General features: G+C 48.7%; 1 protein-coding gene across 4 annotated transcripts in view; it reads right to left on the bottom strand.

Moving 5' to 3' along the window:
- SLC27A1 (solute carrier family 27 member 1) overlaps positions 1–13,253 on the bottom strand; it is a 41,885-nt gene extending 28,632 nt beyond the window's left edge. Inside the window, exons 1-2 of one of the 4 annotated variants that reach the window (XM_027548202.1) lie at positions 13,229–13,253; positions 9,705–9,872 (exon numbers count right to left, since the gene is read on the bottom strand). In XM_027548202.1, coding sequence (XP_027404003.1) covers positions 9,705–9,872; positions 13,229–13,238 — 178 coding nt within the window. In that variant the 5' untranslated portion in view covers positions 13,239–13,253. Of the gene's footprint in view, positions 1–9,704; positions 9,873–10,626; positions 10,713–11,439; positions 11,756–13,228 lie in introns of those variants that run through there. The other 3 variants (XM_027548204.1, XM_027548203.1, XM_027548201.1) reach the window with 3 other exon arrangements.
- Between the last annotated feature and the right edge of the window lie 4,686 nt (positions 13,254–17,939).

Here is a 17,939-nt window from a genome sequence, read left to right as displayed (position 1 = left end):
AAAAGACGCTTACTCCTTGGAAGGAAAGTTATGACCAACCTAGATAGCATATTCAAAAGCAGAGACATTACTTTGCCAACAAAGGTCCATCTAGTCAAGGCTATGGTTTTTCCTGTGGTCATGTATGGATGTGAGAGTTGGACTGTGAAGAAAGCTGAGCGCTGAAGAATTGATGCTTTTGAACTGTGGTGTTGGAGAAGACTCTTGAGAGTCCCTTGGACTGCAAGGAGATCCAACCAGTCCATTCTGAAGGAGATCAGTCCTGGGTGTTCTTTGGAAGGACTGATGCTAAAGCTGAAACTCCAGTACTTTGGCCACCTCATGCAAAGAGGTGACTCATTGGAAAAGACTCTGATGCTGGGAGGGATTGGGGGCAGGAGGAGAAGGGGACGACAGAGGATGAGATGGCTGGATGGCATCACAGACTCGATGGACATGAGTTTGCGTGAACTCTGGGAGATGGTGATAGACAGGGAGGCCTGGCGTGCTCTGATTCATGGGGTCGCAAAGAGTCGGATACAACTGAGCGACTGAACTGAACTGAACAATAATGTATCAATAATGACTTATCAATTGTGACAAGTGTACTATACTAATACAAGGTCTTAAAAATAGAGAAAACTGCAGGGGATAGGGAGGGAGTATATAATACTTTCTGCTCAATTTCTGTAAACCTATAACTCACAATAAAAAATGAAGTCTTTGTAAAAAAGAAAAAACATAATTAAAAAATCAATAAAAAGTTTATTAATTTGAACAAATGATAACATAATAAAAATTTTAAATGTGAGAGCATAAATTAAACATTAATAGAAGGGTTATAAGTAATTTGAAGAAATATCATAGAAAGTAGAATAAAAAGACAGAGATGGAAAATAAAAGAGAAAAGATAAGAAAATTATAGCATCAGTCCAGAAGATCCAAAATCATATTCAACAAATAGGTATCAAGCTAGACATTGTTCTAGTAACTCAATAACAGGAGTTCCAAGAAGAACAAAGGAAGGAAAGGTGAGGAAATCACCAATCACAGGATTAAAAAAACTTCCTTGACCTGAAACCCCACCAACAGATCGTATGATGGATGGAAATAGCCCACTATCTTGAAAAGATCCCACAAGCTTCCAGAAAGCAAAACAAAAAAACAGGCCATTACGAAGGATCAGGAACCAGAGGGTTTTAGACTTCTCAATAATAACCATGATGTGAGAAGAAAATAAGAAATGCCTTCAATTTTGAAGGAAAATAATATCCAAACTAGAAGTCTATACCCAGACCATCAATCAAGTGTGAGGGTGGAAATAAAGATATGTTCATATATGGAGGGTCTCAAAAACTTAAATTCCCATGCATCATTTCTCCCAAAACTAATAAAGATGTGCTCCCACTAATTAAGAGAGTAAACCAAAGAGGAGGACTACCAGGAACTCAGGAAACAGGGCATCCAGCCCAAGACAAAGTGATGCTAATCCTCAGGAAGATGGCTAGGCACAAGGCTGGGGTGATGGTTACACCCCAGGTGGAAAGGGAAATTTGCACAGTTTGGACAGATTGGAGGCTAGAACAGAGATTTCTCCAAAAAGGTGAAATTGGAAGCCCATCTGATACTATAAACATAAGAAGAGAGAGAGACAAATGTGTGGAGTTTGAGCCCGAAGTAGAGATAGATACATAGAAAACTAACAAATACAAAGGCAATCAATAACTCCAGAGAAAATACATAAAATTATTTAGCTTATATTAAAAACAAACATCCTTTTGGCAGTCTACTAATTTAACTTGTATGCAGAGTACATCATGAGAAACGCTGGGCTGGAGGAAGCCCAAGCTGAAATCAAGATTGCAGGCAGAAATATCAATAACCTCAGATACGCAGATGACACCACTCTAATGGCAGAAAGTGAAGAGGAACTAAAAAGCCTCTTGATGAGAGTGCAAGAGAAGAGTGAAAAAGTTGGCTTAAAGCCCAAAATTCAGAAAACAAAGATCATGGCATCTGGTCCCATCACTTCATGGCAAATAGATGGGGAAACAGTGGAAACAGTGGCTGACTTTATTTTTCTGGGCTCCAAAATCACTGCAGATGCTGACTGCAGCCATGAAATTAAAAGACGCTTACTCCTTGGAAGGAAAGTTATGACCAACCTAGAAAGCATATTAAAAAGCAGAGACATTACTTTGCCAACAAAAGTCCATCTAGTCAAGGCTATGGTTTTTCCAGTAGTCATGTATGGATGTGAGAGTTGGACTATAAAGAAAGCTGAGTGCATAAGAACTGATGCTTTTGAACTGTGGTGTTGGAGAAGACTCTTGAGAGTCCCTTGGACTGCAAGGAGATCCAACCAGTCCATCCTAAAGGAGATCAGTGCTGGGTGTTCAATGGAGGGACTGATGTTGAAGCTGAAACTCCCCATACTTTGGCCACCTGATGCAAAGAGCTGACTCATTTGAAAAGACCCTGATGCTGGGGAAGATTGAGGGCAGGAGGAGAAGGGGACGACAGAGGATGAGATGGTTGGATGGCATCACCAACCCTATGGACATGAGTTTGGGTGGACTCTGGCAGTTGGTGATGGACAGGGAGGCCTGGCGTATGGTGGTTCACGGGGTCGCAAAGAGTTGGACACGACTGAGCGACTGAACTGAACTGAAACACCACATACACCACAGTTTTTGTAAGCTTTTTGCTTTTTGTTGGTGATTTTTCTGTTTAAAATGGGCCTACGCATAATGCTGAAATGATGTCTAGGGTTCCTAAGCACAAGAAGGCTGTGATGTGCCTTTTGGAGAAGACGTGCATATTAGAAAAGTTTTATTCAGGCATGAGTTATAATGTTGTTGGCAGTGAGTTAAGTTGTAATAAATAATATATAGGAGGTGTCTTTAAATAGAACACGCATAAAACAAGATTACATACTGATTGGTTGATGGAAATGTCATGATCAGAGGCTCTCAGGAACCTAACCCTGTATTTTCCCTAGGAACAATGGTTCAGTATTTGCTAATTCAATGTGTGCAGCAATTCTGTAGAACAGATGATGAGAATCTACTGTGATAATACTGGGACAATGAAGGAATGGAAAAACATGTGTGTCTGGGTATGTACGGGGGGTGGATATGCGTACAACATGCACAGGAACAGAAAGAAAATGAGGACGGGGGATAAAGGGATGCTGAATCCTCATCTTCCATAGAGGGAGAGGACAGACGAGCTCTCAAAGTGAAAAAATGCACATACTGTCACATAAGCCATTTGGCGGAGAAGGCAATGGCACCCCACTCCAGTACTCTTGCCTGGAAAATCCATGGACAGAGGAGCCTGGTAGGCTGTAGTCCATGGGGTCGCTAAGAGTTGGACACGACTGAGCGGCTTCACTTTCACTTTTCTCTTTCATGCACTGGAGAAGGAAGTGGCAACCCACTCCAGTATTCTTGCCTGGAGAATCCCAGGGACGGCGGAGCCTGGTGGGCTTCCATCTATGGGGTCGCACAGAGTCGGACACGACTGAAGCGACTTAGCAGCAGCAGCAAGCCATTTGGAGATTCAAACAAGAGGTAAGAATCACTCCTGATAGAGAAGAGAAAATGTGGGTCAAGGTTGAGCAGGCAGCTGCCACTTGAGGTAGACGGCTTAGAATCTTTCATCTTGAACCCTGCATGACTTTAATAAACGTAAAAATTTCAAGTGTAAGTGGAGAGAAGAAAGAAAGCATGAGGTGAAGAAAATGATGATGAATGTGTGGCCACTCGTAAGCACCAAGAACAAGAGGTCTGGGACTTCCCCAGCAGTTCAGTGATTAAGACTCTGCCTTCCAAGGCAGGGGGCATGGGTTTGACCCTGGGTTGAGGAACAAAGGTCCCACAAGTCGAGGGGTATGGCCAAGTATTTTTAAAAAAGAACAAAAGGTCTGCATATATTTCTTTTTCAAAATATGTATGTATTTATTTGGCTGCGCCAGATTTTGTTTGCAGCAAGCAGGTTCTTCAGTTGTGGCCTATGAACTCTTAGTTGAAGCATGTAGGATCTAGTTCCCTGACCACGGATCAAATCCAGGCCCCCTGCATTGGGAGCATGGAGTCTTAGCCACTTGACCACCAGGGAAGCCCCTATATAATTATATTTTGGCAAAGAGACATAAGACACCTCTGAGGAGGGGAACTGCAGAGCTGCAGGCAGTCCAGAGAGGGCAACATTCACTGCAAACCTCTCTCTAACATCTGAATTTTGTACCTGTTATGTATTAATTGCTACAAAAAAATAACTGAAAATGTAAAATGCCAAAAGTTAGCTGTTTATACACTCAACTCCCCGGTCAAATCCTGATATCTTGACCATTCAACTAATAAATAGAGTTGCTCCGATGAGCGTCTTCAATGTTTATTGAGCTGACCTTACAGCCACCCTTCAAAGTAGGGTTCTAAAATCCCCATGTCAGATGGTGGATGAGGTGGGGGCTCAGGGAGGTGAATTAACATACCCAAGGTCACACAACAAGTAGAGGACAGAACAACCCAGACCCAGGCTCCCTGGCACGGTCCCTCTGCTCCTGCTCAAGCTTGCCCCGAAGCTTGAGGGCAACATTCAAGTGTACCATGTGGCAGGCCGAGTGCCCGTGCTGCACACAGCAGGTGCTCAACTCACGTTTTCTTGAAGGAGAGGTGCTGTACAAAGTGTACTCTTACAGACGAAGGAACGGAGACCCAGAGGGTGATATTTCATGGGCTAGCTACTCTGGCTCCAGCCACCAAGCTCCTAACCCCTGAGGTACCCACTGCTGCCTGAAGGCAATCAGTACCAACAAGTCTGAGCATCTACTTTGTGCCCAGCTCTCCTCTAAGAGCTTCCCATGGATGAATTCAATAGGGTACCCCAAAAACCCCATGAAGGGATACTAGTGTTACAGCCATGGGGAGAGGGTTAGCACTAAGGGTCGGAACCATAGGAAACAGCCCCCACAAGGATGCTTCCTGTCCACAGACAACACAGCGAAGAAATGTGAACTGAGGCCACAGGGGCTCGTGCTCACGTTACCCGAACATCCGCAGCCCTCTCTGGAGCACACCCACGGATGGGCAGTGAACTTCAGCGCTGGGCTCCAGCCACATGCCTGGGCCGCCCTGCCTGGCAGCAGCACAAGCCACCCCCACTCTGGGGACAAAGAGGCCACTGTCTGCCTTTGGACCCTTCCTGAGACTTCTTCTTGTCCCTCTGTTCCTTTTGCCCCCTCCTGTTTTCCACCCTGAGCTCCAGGGCACCAGGGCAGGAAGAAATAAACAAGGATGAATGTGATCAGATTTCATGATGAAAACAGAGGAGAGCTGGAAGAACTGGGGCAGGGTGCTGAAATATTTTTGAACGTCAGATCTAAAGGCAGCCAGCCTCCACCACTACTCCAGCACAACACAGCAAAGAACAGACTCTAGAGCCCTGCTCCTCCCTGGCTATGCATTTTTAGGCAAATGACCTGCCCTATTTGTGCTTTGGTTCATCAACAATCAAATGGGATTAGTAAGCATTCCTTCCTTACAAGGCTGTGAGAACACTGGAACACTGGTGTGGTGTGGGAGGTGGGTATTATGACAAGCTGCACTAGTTAGCTATGGCTGTGTAACAAATTACACCCAAAGTTACCAACTGGAAATAACAAACACTCATCATCTCACAGTTTCAGGAACTCAGAAGCATCTTAGCTGGGTGGTCTGGCTCTGGCTCTCTTGTAAATCAAGGTGTTGGCTGGGCCTGTGGTCATCTCAAGGTTTCACTGGGGAAGAATTCACTTCCAAGTTCACTCTCCAGAGAGCTGTCTTACTGACTGCCATGTAAGGGACCCACGAAGGAGCACCCCAGGTGGAAGCCACAGTCTTTGATGACCTAATCTCAGAAATAATATCCTATTGCTTCTGCTATATTCTGTTCATCAGAAGTGAATCACTAGCCATGCAATCTATATTTGCCTGTAAAGTCTTTGCCACTTTGGTTAAATACATAAGTATTGTTTCACAGTGTCCTATGACCCTCTGTGACCAAGTGTTTTTAAACCTTTTAATATTTTTTTACCAACTTCCCCAAAATGAAATTCTCAAAGAAGTCTTTTTGACTTCAAACTAACTTTGGGATTTTTTTAGAGGGCCCCTAGCATATTACAAGGAGAAGGCAATGGCACCCCACTCCAGTACTCTTGCCTGGAAAATCCCATGGATGGAGGAGCCTGTAGGCTGCACGCAGTCCATGGGGTAGCTAAGAGTTGGACACGACTGAGCGACTTCACTTTCACTTTTCACTTTCATGTATTGGAGAAGGAAATGGCAACCCACTCCAGTGTTCTTGCCTGGAGAATCCCAGGGACGGGGAACCTGGTGGGCTGCTGTCTATGGGGTCGCACAGAGTCGGACACGACTGAAGCGACTTAGCAGCAGCAGCAGCAGCATATTACAAAAGATTTGTTCTCTCTTCTCATAAAAATATAGATGTTAAACTAATTAGACTTATTTGATATGTTAAATTACATGTGAAGAAGCATTAAGAAGTAAAAATACTAAGTTTTCTTTATATTGTATTTATATAGGTATGTAAGTATTTTTAAAATTATATGATGTTCCTAGAAATATAACATACGTTAGTATCTGGTAATGTTGAGATAAAACATTATAATACATATAATGATATTCTATTTATAATAATAATATAATAGATAATATTATCAGTCATAATTCCAGTCATTGTCTTACAGTGCTATGTATCATAGAAATAACCAAATTTCCCTGTCAACTACACTGTATTGAACTCTAATCAGATCTTTAGCCATGGCATTTTAAGTCTTTTGACATTTACAGACAGTTACTGCTTTACTCTGAGGCTTTTCCTAAAGAGTTACTACAAGAGTGTTCCTTCTTCAGAGAAATTTCTAAAAAGGATTCTGACAAGTACTCTAGGATACAAGTTTACGGTAATTTTCAGATCATAACATCTACTGGGTAAGGATTTATAGAACTCTAAAGAAAAACTAGATTCGTAAAACTGCTAACAAAAGATGAAGATCAAAAACTAATCGCATAGGACTGAATGAACTGATGAAGATTATAATTTTTTATGATTTTTTGTTTAAAATATTGCTGGTTCTTTTATGTTTTGTTTTTCCAGGTTTAAGGAAATCCTCTTATCTTTTCTCTTACAAGCTTTCAGCAATTTGGTAATAAACATTTGTGAACAAAAAAAAAAAGAAGTGAATCACTAGGTCCAGCCCACACTCAAAGCAAAGGGATCATACAAAGGTATGAAGACCAGAAGGTGAGGCCATCTTCCAGGCTGCCTCCTTACAGAAAGTTTGCCAAGCTCTGTGTCGGGGATTCAGAGTGGACTCAGCTCCTACCCTGTGCCAGGGAAGAAAGGCCTGGGCATGGATAGCCCCTGCCCCATGGAGCAGAGCTGGGGCCTAGGCAAGTCCAAGGAAGGAGGCAGGGAAAGGTCCATCAGCCAAAAAATATATCCTGTGCACTTCCTGGGTGCCACCCTGATGGGAAGAGGCCAGGGCCACAGTGGCACAGTCTGTGCCACCCGCCCCCACCAGGCCCACAGTTTAGTCCGAGGGGGAAAAGAGACCCCAAAATTAAAAGGCAAGAAAGCAGACACACAAGATAATTATAAGTGACTGATGCTGCTCGTGGTTACAAGTCAAGTTCTGGAGCCACACTGTCGGGGTTCAAATCTTGCCCCTGGTATCGGCCAGCTGTGTGACCTTGGGCAAGTGACCAAACCATGCTGTGCCTCAATCTGCTCATCTGTAAGATGGGACAAGACAGTACAGACCTCCCAGGGTGGCTGGGAGGACTTGAAGAAGTCATGATTCCCAGGGTGCCTCACACAGAGGGAGCCCTGCGGCAATCTTTGCTATTCTAGAAAACAAGAACGTAGGAGGGTCTACAGAGACACAGGGTCAGGGAGGGCTGTCTGAGGAGGTGACATTTAACCCATGATGAAACTAAAGAGCAAGGGAACCGTGATCTGGGCAAAGGGAACAGCAAGTGCAAAGGCCTTGGGGCTTGAAGAAATAGGAGCGTGTTTAGGAATGGCATAGAGGCCAGTACAGTGGGAAGAGCGACAAAGAAAAGGACAGGAGGTTGGGGACAAGGTCAGAAAGCTCATGTGGTCTAGATTCTTAGAGCAACAAGGAGTCATGGGAGAGTGCTGCCCAGGAAAATTCAGCAAAGGTTCATCTGAGGGAGGCAACATCATAACGCATCAGCAGGTGGGAAAAAAAAAAGAGGGCCCATGGGCTTCCCAGGTGGCTCAGTGCTAAAGAATCCTCCAGACACAGGAGACTCAGGCTTGATCCCTGGGTCAGGAAGATTCCCTGGAGAAGGAAATGGCAACCCACTCCAGTATTCTTGCCTGGAGACTCCCATGGACAGAGGAGCCTGGTGGGCCACAGCCCAGGGGGTCGAAAAGAGTCAGACACCACCGAGCAACAGAGCACGCACACATACATGTTCCAGGCAGAGGAAGCAGCCTGAGCCTGACAAGGCAAGTTGATCTGGGGGCCCTATGGAGACGTGGGGAGTGGCAAGTGGGCAGGCAACAGAATGGCAGAACCCCAAGGACACAGCTGGGGACTGAGTCTTTTCTACTGCAGCAGGTAGAGGTCGTGGGAAATGTGTGAGCAGAGAGCACAGTCTGAGCTGCATGTCAGAAAACCAGGGGCAGGGACCAGGGTATAGAAAGGAAAGGGTGGGTTCTAAAAGGTTCAGAACCAGTCAGTTAGCAGAGGAACTTTTCCCAACTCCACACTACCCCTGTTGCTCACAGAAACTCAGTTTATCTTTACAGTGGGTTAGTCCTCCCATCTTCTCATGGGCACCAAGACTGGCAGACCCATAGCAAGTGTTCACGGACTTCCACATCGAGGCTGTTCCTAAGACTTGCTCCGGTGGAATGCCCAGAAACATTTATGTCACCCCAGAAGGACTCCCAACAGCTTCTCTGAGCAAGGCCCTCAGAGACAGCCCAGAGACCTTCCAAGGATGCCTGCGAACTCTCCCTAGAGATAGTCAGTCACCAGAGACCTCTAAGCAACCTCTCGGCAGGCCTTGAACAACCCCCAAAATCACGCACAGATCTCAAACTCTCAAACAGCATTCTAACTACAGAGAAACCTGTAAATGGCCCTAAAGAGACAAACACCCTCCAAAGACCCTAAAAACCCTTTACACATTCCCCAGGAAGCCCTTTCATCTTTCCCGAGAAAGTTCCCCTGACAGCCCCCTAGGAACCTACCAGAGTCCCTGAAGAGTCCCCAGTCCTCCAGTCACCAAAGCCGCATAGAGACCCTCGCCCCCCTAAAACGCACAGCTTCCCCTCCATCAGTCTCAGCTCTCTGGAAGTCCTACTCGCACTCCTAATACCCCCAAGCTGTCGTCCAGCTCCCTGAAGTCACCCACTCAGTCTCAAGGGCATTGAAACCTACTCATCTCCCTCCAAAGACCCTCAAGTTGTCCCCTGCAGGTGCCCTCAGAGTCCCCAGTCCACTATTTTCCGTCCCAGCACCGCCCTAGCCCCGCCCTCACCCAAACCCCGCCTCCGAGGCTCCAAAACCTCTCTCTCTCCCCTAAGTCTTCACGCCGCCCTTGCAGACCCCCTCTCTTCGCCCCCCATGGACACTCAGCCCGCCCCCGACCCCAGCCCCTGGATCAGGCCCAGACTGCACTCACAAGAGGTCCCGCCTTGCGGTTTTGCAGACGATGCGCAGGAAACGCCAGCCGCCGCCGCCCACGTACACGCCGAGCGCCGCCGCTGTGCTCCAGGTCCACGGCAGTCCGAGCAACCATAACAGCACCAGAGAGGCCACGGAAGCCGAACCTGCACCCGGAGCTCGCATCCTGGGGAGGCGGAGAGCTCTGAGGCCGCGGGCAGCCCGGGCCCCGCCTCAAGACCGACCCAACCCCGCCCCCAGGTCGAGCTCGGCTCCCGCTTTGAGCCAGGCCCCACCCCGATGTCTGGGATTGGACGTGTCTCGGACAGGCTCCGCCCCGTCCCAGACCTCCCTGCTTCAAGCCCGGCCCAGGCTTTTCTGCCAATCATTAGTGTATATCCACGCCCCCGACACAGTCTCTGTTCCGTCAGTCACTGGCGAGCCCCGCCCTATGCCTCGTTTGAGCGGCGGTACCCAGAATCCAAGCTCCACCTTAACGACTTACCCACAAGCCTAAGCTCCACCTTGGCCCCACCACCCTGGTCCCGGGCTTTCCCCTAGGTCCCGCCTCCACCTGCCTCCGCCACTCACTTGGCCCCGCCCCCAGGTTGGGCCTCTGGCCCAGCCCGTAAGCGCCAGGCACTGTTCCAGAGCCCCGCCCGCTCTAGACCAGGTTCGGCCCCTAGGTTAGTCCCATGGCCCCGCCCCACTCTGAATCAGGCCCCGCCCTTGGGCTCAAGCCCCGCCCCCGATCCTGGGCTTAGCCGGTGTTCCCAGGCTTGAGTTCCACCCCGGCTACCGACCCCGCCCTCAGGCTTTGGCAGTCACCACCCCCCGGGCCCACCTAGCACCCTAGGCCCCGCCCCACCTGCCCTCCCAGACAAGCTCTCTTCGGACCTGACTTAGAGACCCCTGCGGCACAGCCGAGGCCCACCCCGTACCGGAGACCAGGACCATAGAGAGGGGTTTCTGGCCAGAGAGACCACTGCCAACGAGACCCGGGGGCTAGAACGCCCTGGCAAGGACGGCTGTTGTCTCCAAGACCAAATTTCGCTAGGCTCCCAGCTCCCCTCCCAGCCTGGTAATTAGAAAACTGTGCGTCACTCAGCCAAGAGGCGTGGCTCCCCGGCGCTCCCGGCCCAAGCCTTAGATGGCAAACTGAATTCTAACCGCCCGGGGACTAAAAAGTCCCAGTTTATACTCAGGGCCTACCTGTACTGGGTTTTGGCCCAGCTTGTTCTAAATCCAATCCCTAACGCCTCTTCGGTTTTAAACACACGTTCCAGGAACCTGAGGAGCCCTAAACTCACAGCCTAGGGGCCCCAGAATATCCAACCCCTGGGTGGTGGTTTAGTCGCTCAGTCGTGTCCGACTCTTTGCGACCCCATGGACTGTAGCCTACCAAGCTCCTCTGTCCATGGGATTCTCCAGGCAAGAACACTGGAGTGGGTTGCCATTTCCTTCTCCAGGGGATCTTCTCGACCTAGGAATGGAACCCAGGCCTCCTGCACTGCAGAAAGATTCTTCACCGACTGAGACTGACCTGTGAGGGAATCCAACCCCCGTCTCAGTCTTAAAGGTATATTCCAGGGACCCGACTAATCCCAAATCCGAATCTCCAAATCTTGTGAGTTTAGTCTCAATAACACCCCAGCTGCCCAGGGAGGATGAAAAAATCCACACACCAGGTCCCCATCCTTCCACAGGAAGCTCCACAGAGTCCTTTATTTGCAACCCTAACCCTAAATGCTCACCTAGAGACCCTGAAGCCCTCCAGCTGATCAGGTGAGGGCTAGTGCTGTCCTCACCGCTCACCACCTTGTTCCCTGGCTGACCTGGAGCCGCTCACGGATCCTCAGGCTTTGGCTGCTCGGTCGTGGGCTCCCAGAAGCTCAGGCAGGAGGCGGACACCGACAGTGAGGCCAAGACAGAGGACCTCCCCTTGGGGCTTCTGGTTCTGCCGTCTCATGGGGCCTGCTGTGATTGCATTGTGCCCATGTGGGCTTCTCCCTTGGAACCCTCTCTCCAAGCTCCCCCTACCTCTGCCCCCCTGCCTATCCCACCCCTGCTTGTTTCTTTCCTGCTTGGCCGACCTTCTCAGCTCTCTCCTTGGGAGGCAGCCAGCGTCTGCTTCCAGCACCATTTAGAGGACAGGACTGGGCAGGCACTCCCCCACACATGCTGCCATTGGGCCCTGCGGGCTGCCTAGGGTGGGTGAAATGGGGACGAGGAGGCAGATCCGGAGCACAGGCCCAGAGCCAGCCACTGGTCCCCGACTTTCTCAGCTAGGGATCAGGAATGCCCAGAAACTATAGCAGCTACTCTTTTCCTTCCAGATAGCGCTATTGTGATCACCCCATTTTACAGGTAAAGAAACTGAGGCTTGACACTGTCGCACTAGCTGGAGTTGAGATTCATTCTTTCACAAATGTGGGCAGAGAGCTTGCTGCCCTTCCTCCCCTTTCAGTCTTCCTTAAACTTCTCCCTCTTCTCCATCTTGCCCTGATTCCCCCCCACCCCCCTCCCCCATTCTCCTTCCCTTCTTCAAGTTTTCTGCCCCCTCCCTTAGCCTTCCTCCACTTCCCGCGTTGTGCACCTTCTCCTCCTCCACCCACTCCTCTTCCCTTTCTCCTCCCATCCTGTGGCCTTCCCTCCTCCCGACTTCTTCCACCTTCTTCTCTCTCCTCTTCCCCCCATCTTTCCAAGTTTACTGAGCCCTGGCTAAATACCAGTAGTACACATGGGACTTCCCTGGTGGTCCAGTGGTTATTAAGATTCTGTGCTTCCACAGGGTTCATCCCTGGTGGAGCAACTTAAGATCCCATATGCCACATAACAATCTCTTCTAACTCCTCCCGTGGCTACTGGAGACACTCTTCTGGGTCTTCAGTCAGCAATCCCCAAGTCCTAACGGCTCTAGAGACCCACCTTTTTCTTGAGATGGTGCCAGTACTCCTCCAGTGGAGGGACCCTTTCCCTAGCACTGACCCAAGCTGTTTTCAGTGAGCAGTGTTCTTTTTTTACCCCTGCTGCTGCTGCTAAGTCGCTTCAGTTGTGTCCAACTCTTTGCAACACTACAGACTATAGCCTGCCAGGCTCCTCTGTCCATGGGATTGTCCAGGCAAGAATACTGGACTGAGTTGCTGTGCTGTCCTCCAGGGGATCTTCCCGACCCAGGCATCGGACCCACGTCTCTTACATCTCCTGCGCGTCTCTTAGGTCTCCGGCATTGGCAAGCAGGTTCTTTACCACTAGCGCCACCCGGGAAGCCCTTTGGTTGTCTCTTTACATAAGGGCTTCCACACACCCCCAGGGACATCACACAACACAGGGCAGCATTCCCTTCCTAAGATCTGAATAATTCCCAGTTCCAAAAACATAGCAGTTCTCCAGGGTTCCAGATGACCGGTGAAGGAACAGTCCTGTCCCCATTTCACAGAAGGGGCAACTGAGACCTGGACAAGGGGAGCAGAACTCAAGCTTCAGGGTCAAGCAGGCTCTGAGCCTCTCCAGTGGGGTGATCCTGGGTGGGGCACCTCTCACCTCTGCACATTGGTTGTCCTCTGGCTGATCACCTCCCAGGGCATCATGCACAAAGTTTCGTGGAGGCTTCTCATCTGGGGAATGAACAGGCGGGGGACACAGAAAGACAGGTGTCTCCTTTCCCCAGGTAACCACAGGCCTCAGCAGAGGGAATTATCAGAACTTTCTGGACGAACGAGAGAAGTGAAGCATAGGTTGAACTAAAATAAGTGGACCATCACAGCTCGGGAATTGCGCTATAAATAGAAAATGAGCGCTGTGGGGGAGGGGGTGGTTTCTCTCAGGCAAGTTCAAGTGCCCACCACAGTAGAAGTATTAGTTGAGTGGGGATGCCATAACAACATCCTACAAACTGAGTAGCTTAAAATAACAGGGGTGTATTGTCTCACAGCTTTTCCTGAAGCCGGGCTCAGAAATCAAAGTGTCAGCAACTTCCCTCCGTCTGGAATTTCTAGAGGTCCTTTCTTGCCTCTTTCCATTTCTGGTGGTTCTGACCTCAAGCGTCCTCAGCGAGGAACAGCCTGAAGCTTGGGTTCCCAGCTGGAGACTGAGGCCAGGTTGGTGGGAGACCACCAAATCTTAGCCAGTGGACTGGTGGTCAGTGACAAGGCCCTGGCCCTTTGGCTTTGCAGAAAAGAATTCCCGCAAAGATGGAAGGTAGTCAAACAAAGTATTAAGAGGAAAAAGAGTACAGTACATGTGGGTATTCATTGGAAGGACTGATGCTGCAGCTGAAGCTCCAATACTTTGGTCACCTGATATGAAGAACTGACTCCTTAGAGAAGACCCTGATGCTGGGTAAGATTGAAGGCAGGAGGAGAAGGGGATGACAGAGGATGAGCTGGTTGGATGGCATCACCGACTCGATAGACATGAGTTTGAGCAAGCTCTGGGAATTGGTGATGGACAGGGAAGCCTGGCGTGCTGCAGTCCACGGGGTCACAAAGAGTCGGACACGACGGGGCGATTGATCTGACCGACGTGGATAGGCACATGGGCAGACTCAGAGAAAGAGCCGCCGAGTTGCGCCCTTGTGGTAGTTGAATTACTTTAGGGGGCATTTCTTCCGGGTTTCCTTTGGCCAGTCACTTTGATTTCCTGGTTCACAGTCCATGTTTGGTATATCTCAGGATCCTCCCATGTGTGCTTATGCATCTCTTAGCCAAGATGGATTTACTGAAAAGGCATAGAGCATCCTTTCACATCACCTTTGACTCCTAAAGAGTCTTTCTGCACATGTGTGGTCGGGAAGTTCTCCTGACTTCAAGAATGAGAAATATGTGGTCTGGGCAGGGCCCAGCCTCCTCCTTTAATTGTCCTGCTGTTTTTTTCTTGGAGTTTCAGTCCATGGGGAATGAATCTCTGATCCCTTTACTCTGGGTGTAGGGGGGCGTCTCCCTCCTGCCTCCAGTTCCAGGCATTCCTTGGCTTGTGGCCACCTTCGTCCAATCTCTGCCTCCATCTTCACGTTGCTTCCCTGTGTCTGTATCTCTTGTGCCTCTTACAAGGACACTTGTTGGATTTAGGACCTACCTAGGTAATCCAGGATGATCGCATCATGAAATTTTAATTTAATTGCATCTTCAAAGACCCTTTTTCCAAAAAAAGTCACAGTCACAGGTTCTAGGGGGTTAGGACTTGCACATGTCTCTGTAAGGGCAACCAGTCAGCCCAGTAACAGCAGGGTAACACATTAGACCAGTGATTCTCAACTAGGAGGTCATCCTGCCCACCCCGGACATTTGTTGACACCTAGAGACATTTTAAAAAATATTTATTTATGTATTTATTTATTTATATGGCTGTGCTGGGTCTTAGTTGTGGCATGTGAGATCTAGTTCTCTGACCAGGGGTAAACGAGGGCTCCCTGAACTGGGAGCTCAGAGTCTCAGCCACGGACAGCCAGGGAAGTCCCTGGAGGCATTGCTAATTGTTACAATGAATCGTGTGGTGGGAGTGGAGGGTCTTATGATATCTAGTGAGTCCAGGCCAGGGAGTCTGCCAAATGTCCTGTGATGTTCAAGACAGCCCCCAGAATGATCTGGCCCCAAAGGGGAGAGGTGCTACAGTTTGGAAATTCTCGGATAGCTGAACGGTTCGGTCAAGCTGGGATGGGCTGTGCGGTCTGACAGATATCATTGGCTGAGTGACTGCTCCCAGGTTCTATGCTTCACTGTAAAATGGAGTAAACCACGCAGGCCTCATAGGGCTGTTCTGAGAACACAAGCCCAGCACCTCTGTTGACCTTAAAAATAAAACCGTTATTTTACCAGCAAAGATGGGCTTATAGGGGAATAGCGTGGAATTGCAATTCAGGACACGCAAGCTACAGCATAAACCATAGGCAAGTCCAATGATTAAAAAAGAAAAAAAAACAACACCACCACCAGACAAGGGGACTTCTTGGTGGTCCTGTGGATAAGACTCTGTACTCTCAATACACACACCCAGGGGCTGGGTTCAGTCCCTGGTTGGGGAACTAAGATTCCACACACAACTAAGCCCATGATGCAACAAGCACCCAGTGCAGCCAAAATAAATCAGTTCAGTTCAGTCACTCAGTCGTGTCCGACTCTTTGCGACCCCATGGACTGCAGCCTACTGGGCTCCTCGGTCCACGGGATTTTTCAGGCAAGAGTACTGGAGTGGGGTGCCATCGCCGTCTCCGCTGTAAAGGACAGGTCTTCCTATTATTGATCTTGAGTGTACTACGTGAGAGCTCCCCCTTCTGGCCTCCCAACACCATTTTCCTGAGGTTTGCTTTTATTTTCCTTCACACCTCATAAACATCATAGAAAAATTCTCCATCGTTGAGATCATTTTGCTCTCAGTAACATCTTGAATTCACAAGTTGGGACTTCCCACGGTTCTGGCAGACTGAGGAAAATTTGACCAGGAAATTGTTTCTGAACGGAGTTGAAGCCACATGCCTCAGATGGGACTCAAACCCACAATCTCCCAGCTGAAACATCACACCTGATCACAGAGCTTACTGAAGCTCAGATGCTTTTGTCTTGGTGCAGAAAGAATTCAACAAGAGGCAAAGTGATAGGTAAGAAGTGGATTTAATAGTATAGGATGCTTGTGAAGGATAAAAGCAGGCAGGCACGAGCACTCTGCCACACTGAGAACAAAGCAGGGGGGGTTGAACCCAGGTCTCCTGCATTGCAGGTGGATTCTTTACCATCTGAGCCACAAGGGAAGCCCTTCCCTGGCGGGCCAGTGGTTAAGGATACACCTGCCAAAACAAGGCACACAGGTTCGCTCCCTAGTCCAGGAAGAACCCACAGGACTTGGAGCAGCTAAGCCCGGGCGCCACAGCGACCGAAGCATGAGCTCCCAGAGCCTGTGCTCTGCAGCAAGAGAAGTCACCACAATGAGAAGCCCGTACATCACAACGAAAGGCAGTGCCCTCTCCCCGCAATGCGAGACATCCCACAAGCAGCAGCGGAGACCCAGCACAACCAAAAATAAAGGAGCAAACAGATACATCTTTAAGAAGAAAAAGTGGGGAGGAAAGAATGCCACTTTCTTCCTCATTCTTGGGTAGATGTCAAGACTTACATCATTAGCTCCTCTTTTAACTCTATATGGTCTAACTGGGACTCTTATGAGCTACCTAGAATCATATGGATATTAGCAAAAAGTCTGTAACATAGACGAAAATATGGTAATTCATCTCAGGTTTCAGTATGACATCACCTTTCCCCTAGTTTCTTTCACCTTTCCCCCAGTTTCTTTCACCTTTCCCCCAGTTTCTTTCACCTTTCCCCCATATTCTTGTGCACGCTACGTGCAGGAATGCAGTTTTTCAGGGTTCTTTATCTTACAGACCTCTCAAGGCCAAGAGTGGGTCTTGTATCTTTTTCTGTGATACTGGCCTAAGTAAGTTTGTTTAATTTCAAAATGTTCCAATTGTTGCTTAGTCACCAGAAGGTCTGGGCATTTCCTGATCGGTGTCTAGTTTATAATGATCTCCTGAAGTCCTTCTCTACCTATCATCCCCAAGTGGGATTTCTAACCGTGATAGATATCTTACTCTATCCCTATCAGAATGAAGTCGTATCCGATTCTTCTTCGACCCCATGGACCATAGCCCACCAGGCTCCTCTGTCCATGGGATTTTTCCAGGCAAGAATAATGGACTGGGTTGCCACTTCCTTCTCCAGGGGGTCCTCCTGACACAGGGATTGGCACGCCTCCTGGATTGGCAGGCAGATTCTTAACCACAGAGCCACCAGCAAAGCCTAATGGGGTCCCATCAGGTATGGGCCAGGTGACAAAGGTCTTGACAAGGCAAAGTAGACTCTTGAGAATGGGGATCTTGTGGGTTTTCTTTTGTACTATTTAAAACCAGTACTGAGTTTCTTTCAGAGTCTCTCATGTTTCCCCAGATCGAGAAAATGTCCTCAAGGTCTGGTGTTCTACTGAGTGCTTTCATACAAGGGTAATCAACTATTTCTCAGGGTCCCATGAGCTGTCTCTGAGACTGGGACCTGTGACCTGGAACCCTTTGCTGCAGCACTTGTACCTGGACAGATGTCTCCTTGAGGAGCAAAATACAAAGAAACTATGGTGGTTTGGGAGAAGGAAAGGCTACCCACTCAGTATTCTGGCCTAGAGAATTCCACGGACTATCTAGTCCATGGGGTCGCAAAGAGTGAGACACGACTGAGCAACTTTTGCTTTCATGGTGGTTTAGTCACTAAGT

Source organism: Bos indicus x Bos taurus, chromosome 7 (genome assembly GCF_003369695.1).
Source record: "Bos indicus x Bos taurus breed Angus x Brahman F1 hybrid chromosome 7, Bos_hybrid_MaternalHap_v2.0, whole genome shotgun sequence".
NCBI lineage: Eukaryota > Metazoa > Chordata > Mammalia > Artiodactyla > Bovidae > Bos > Bos indicus x Bos taurus.
The sequence above is the reverse complement of the archived record's forward strand: the minus strand, read 5'-3'. Positions and strand labels throughout refer to the sequence as shown.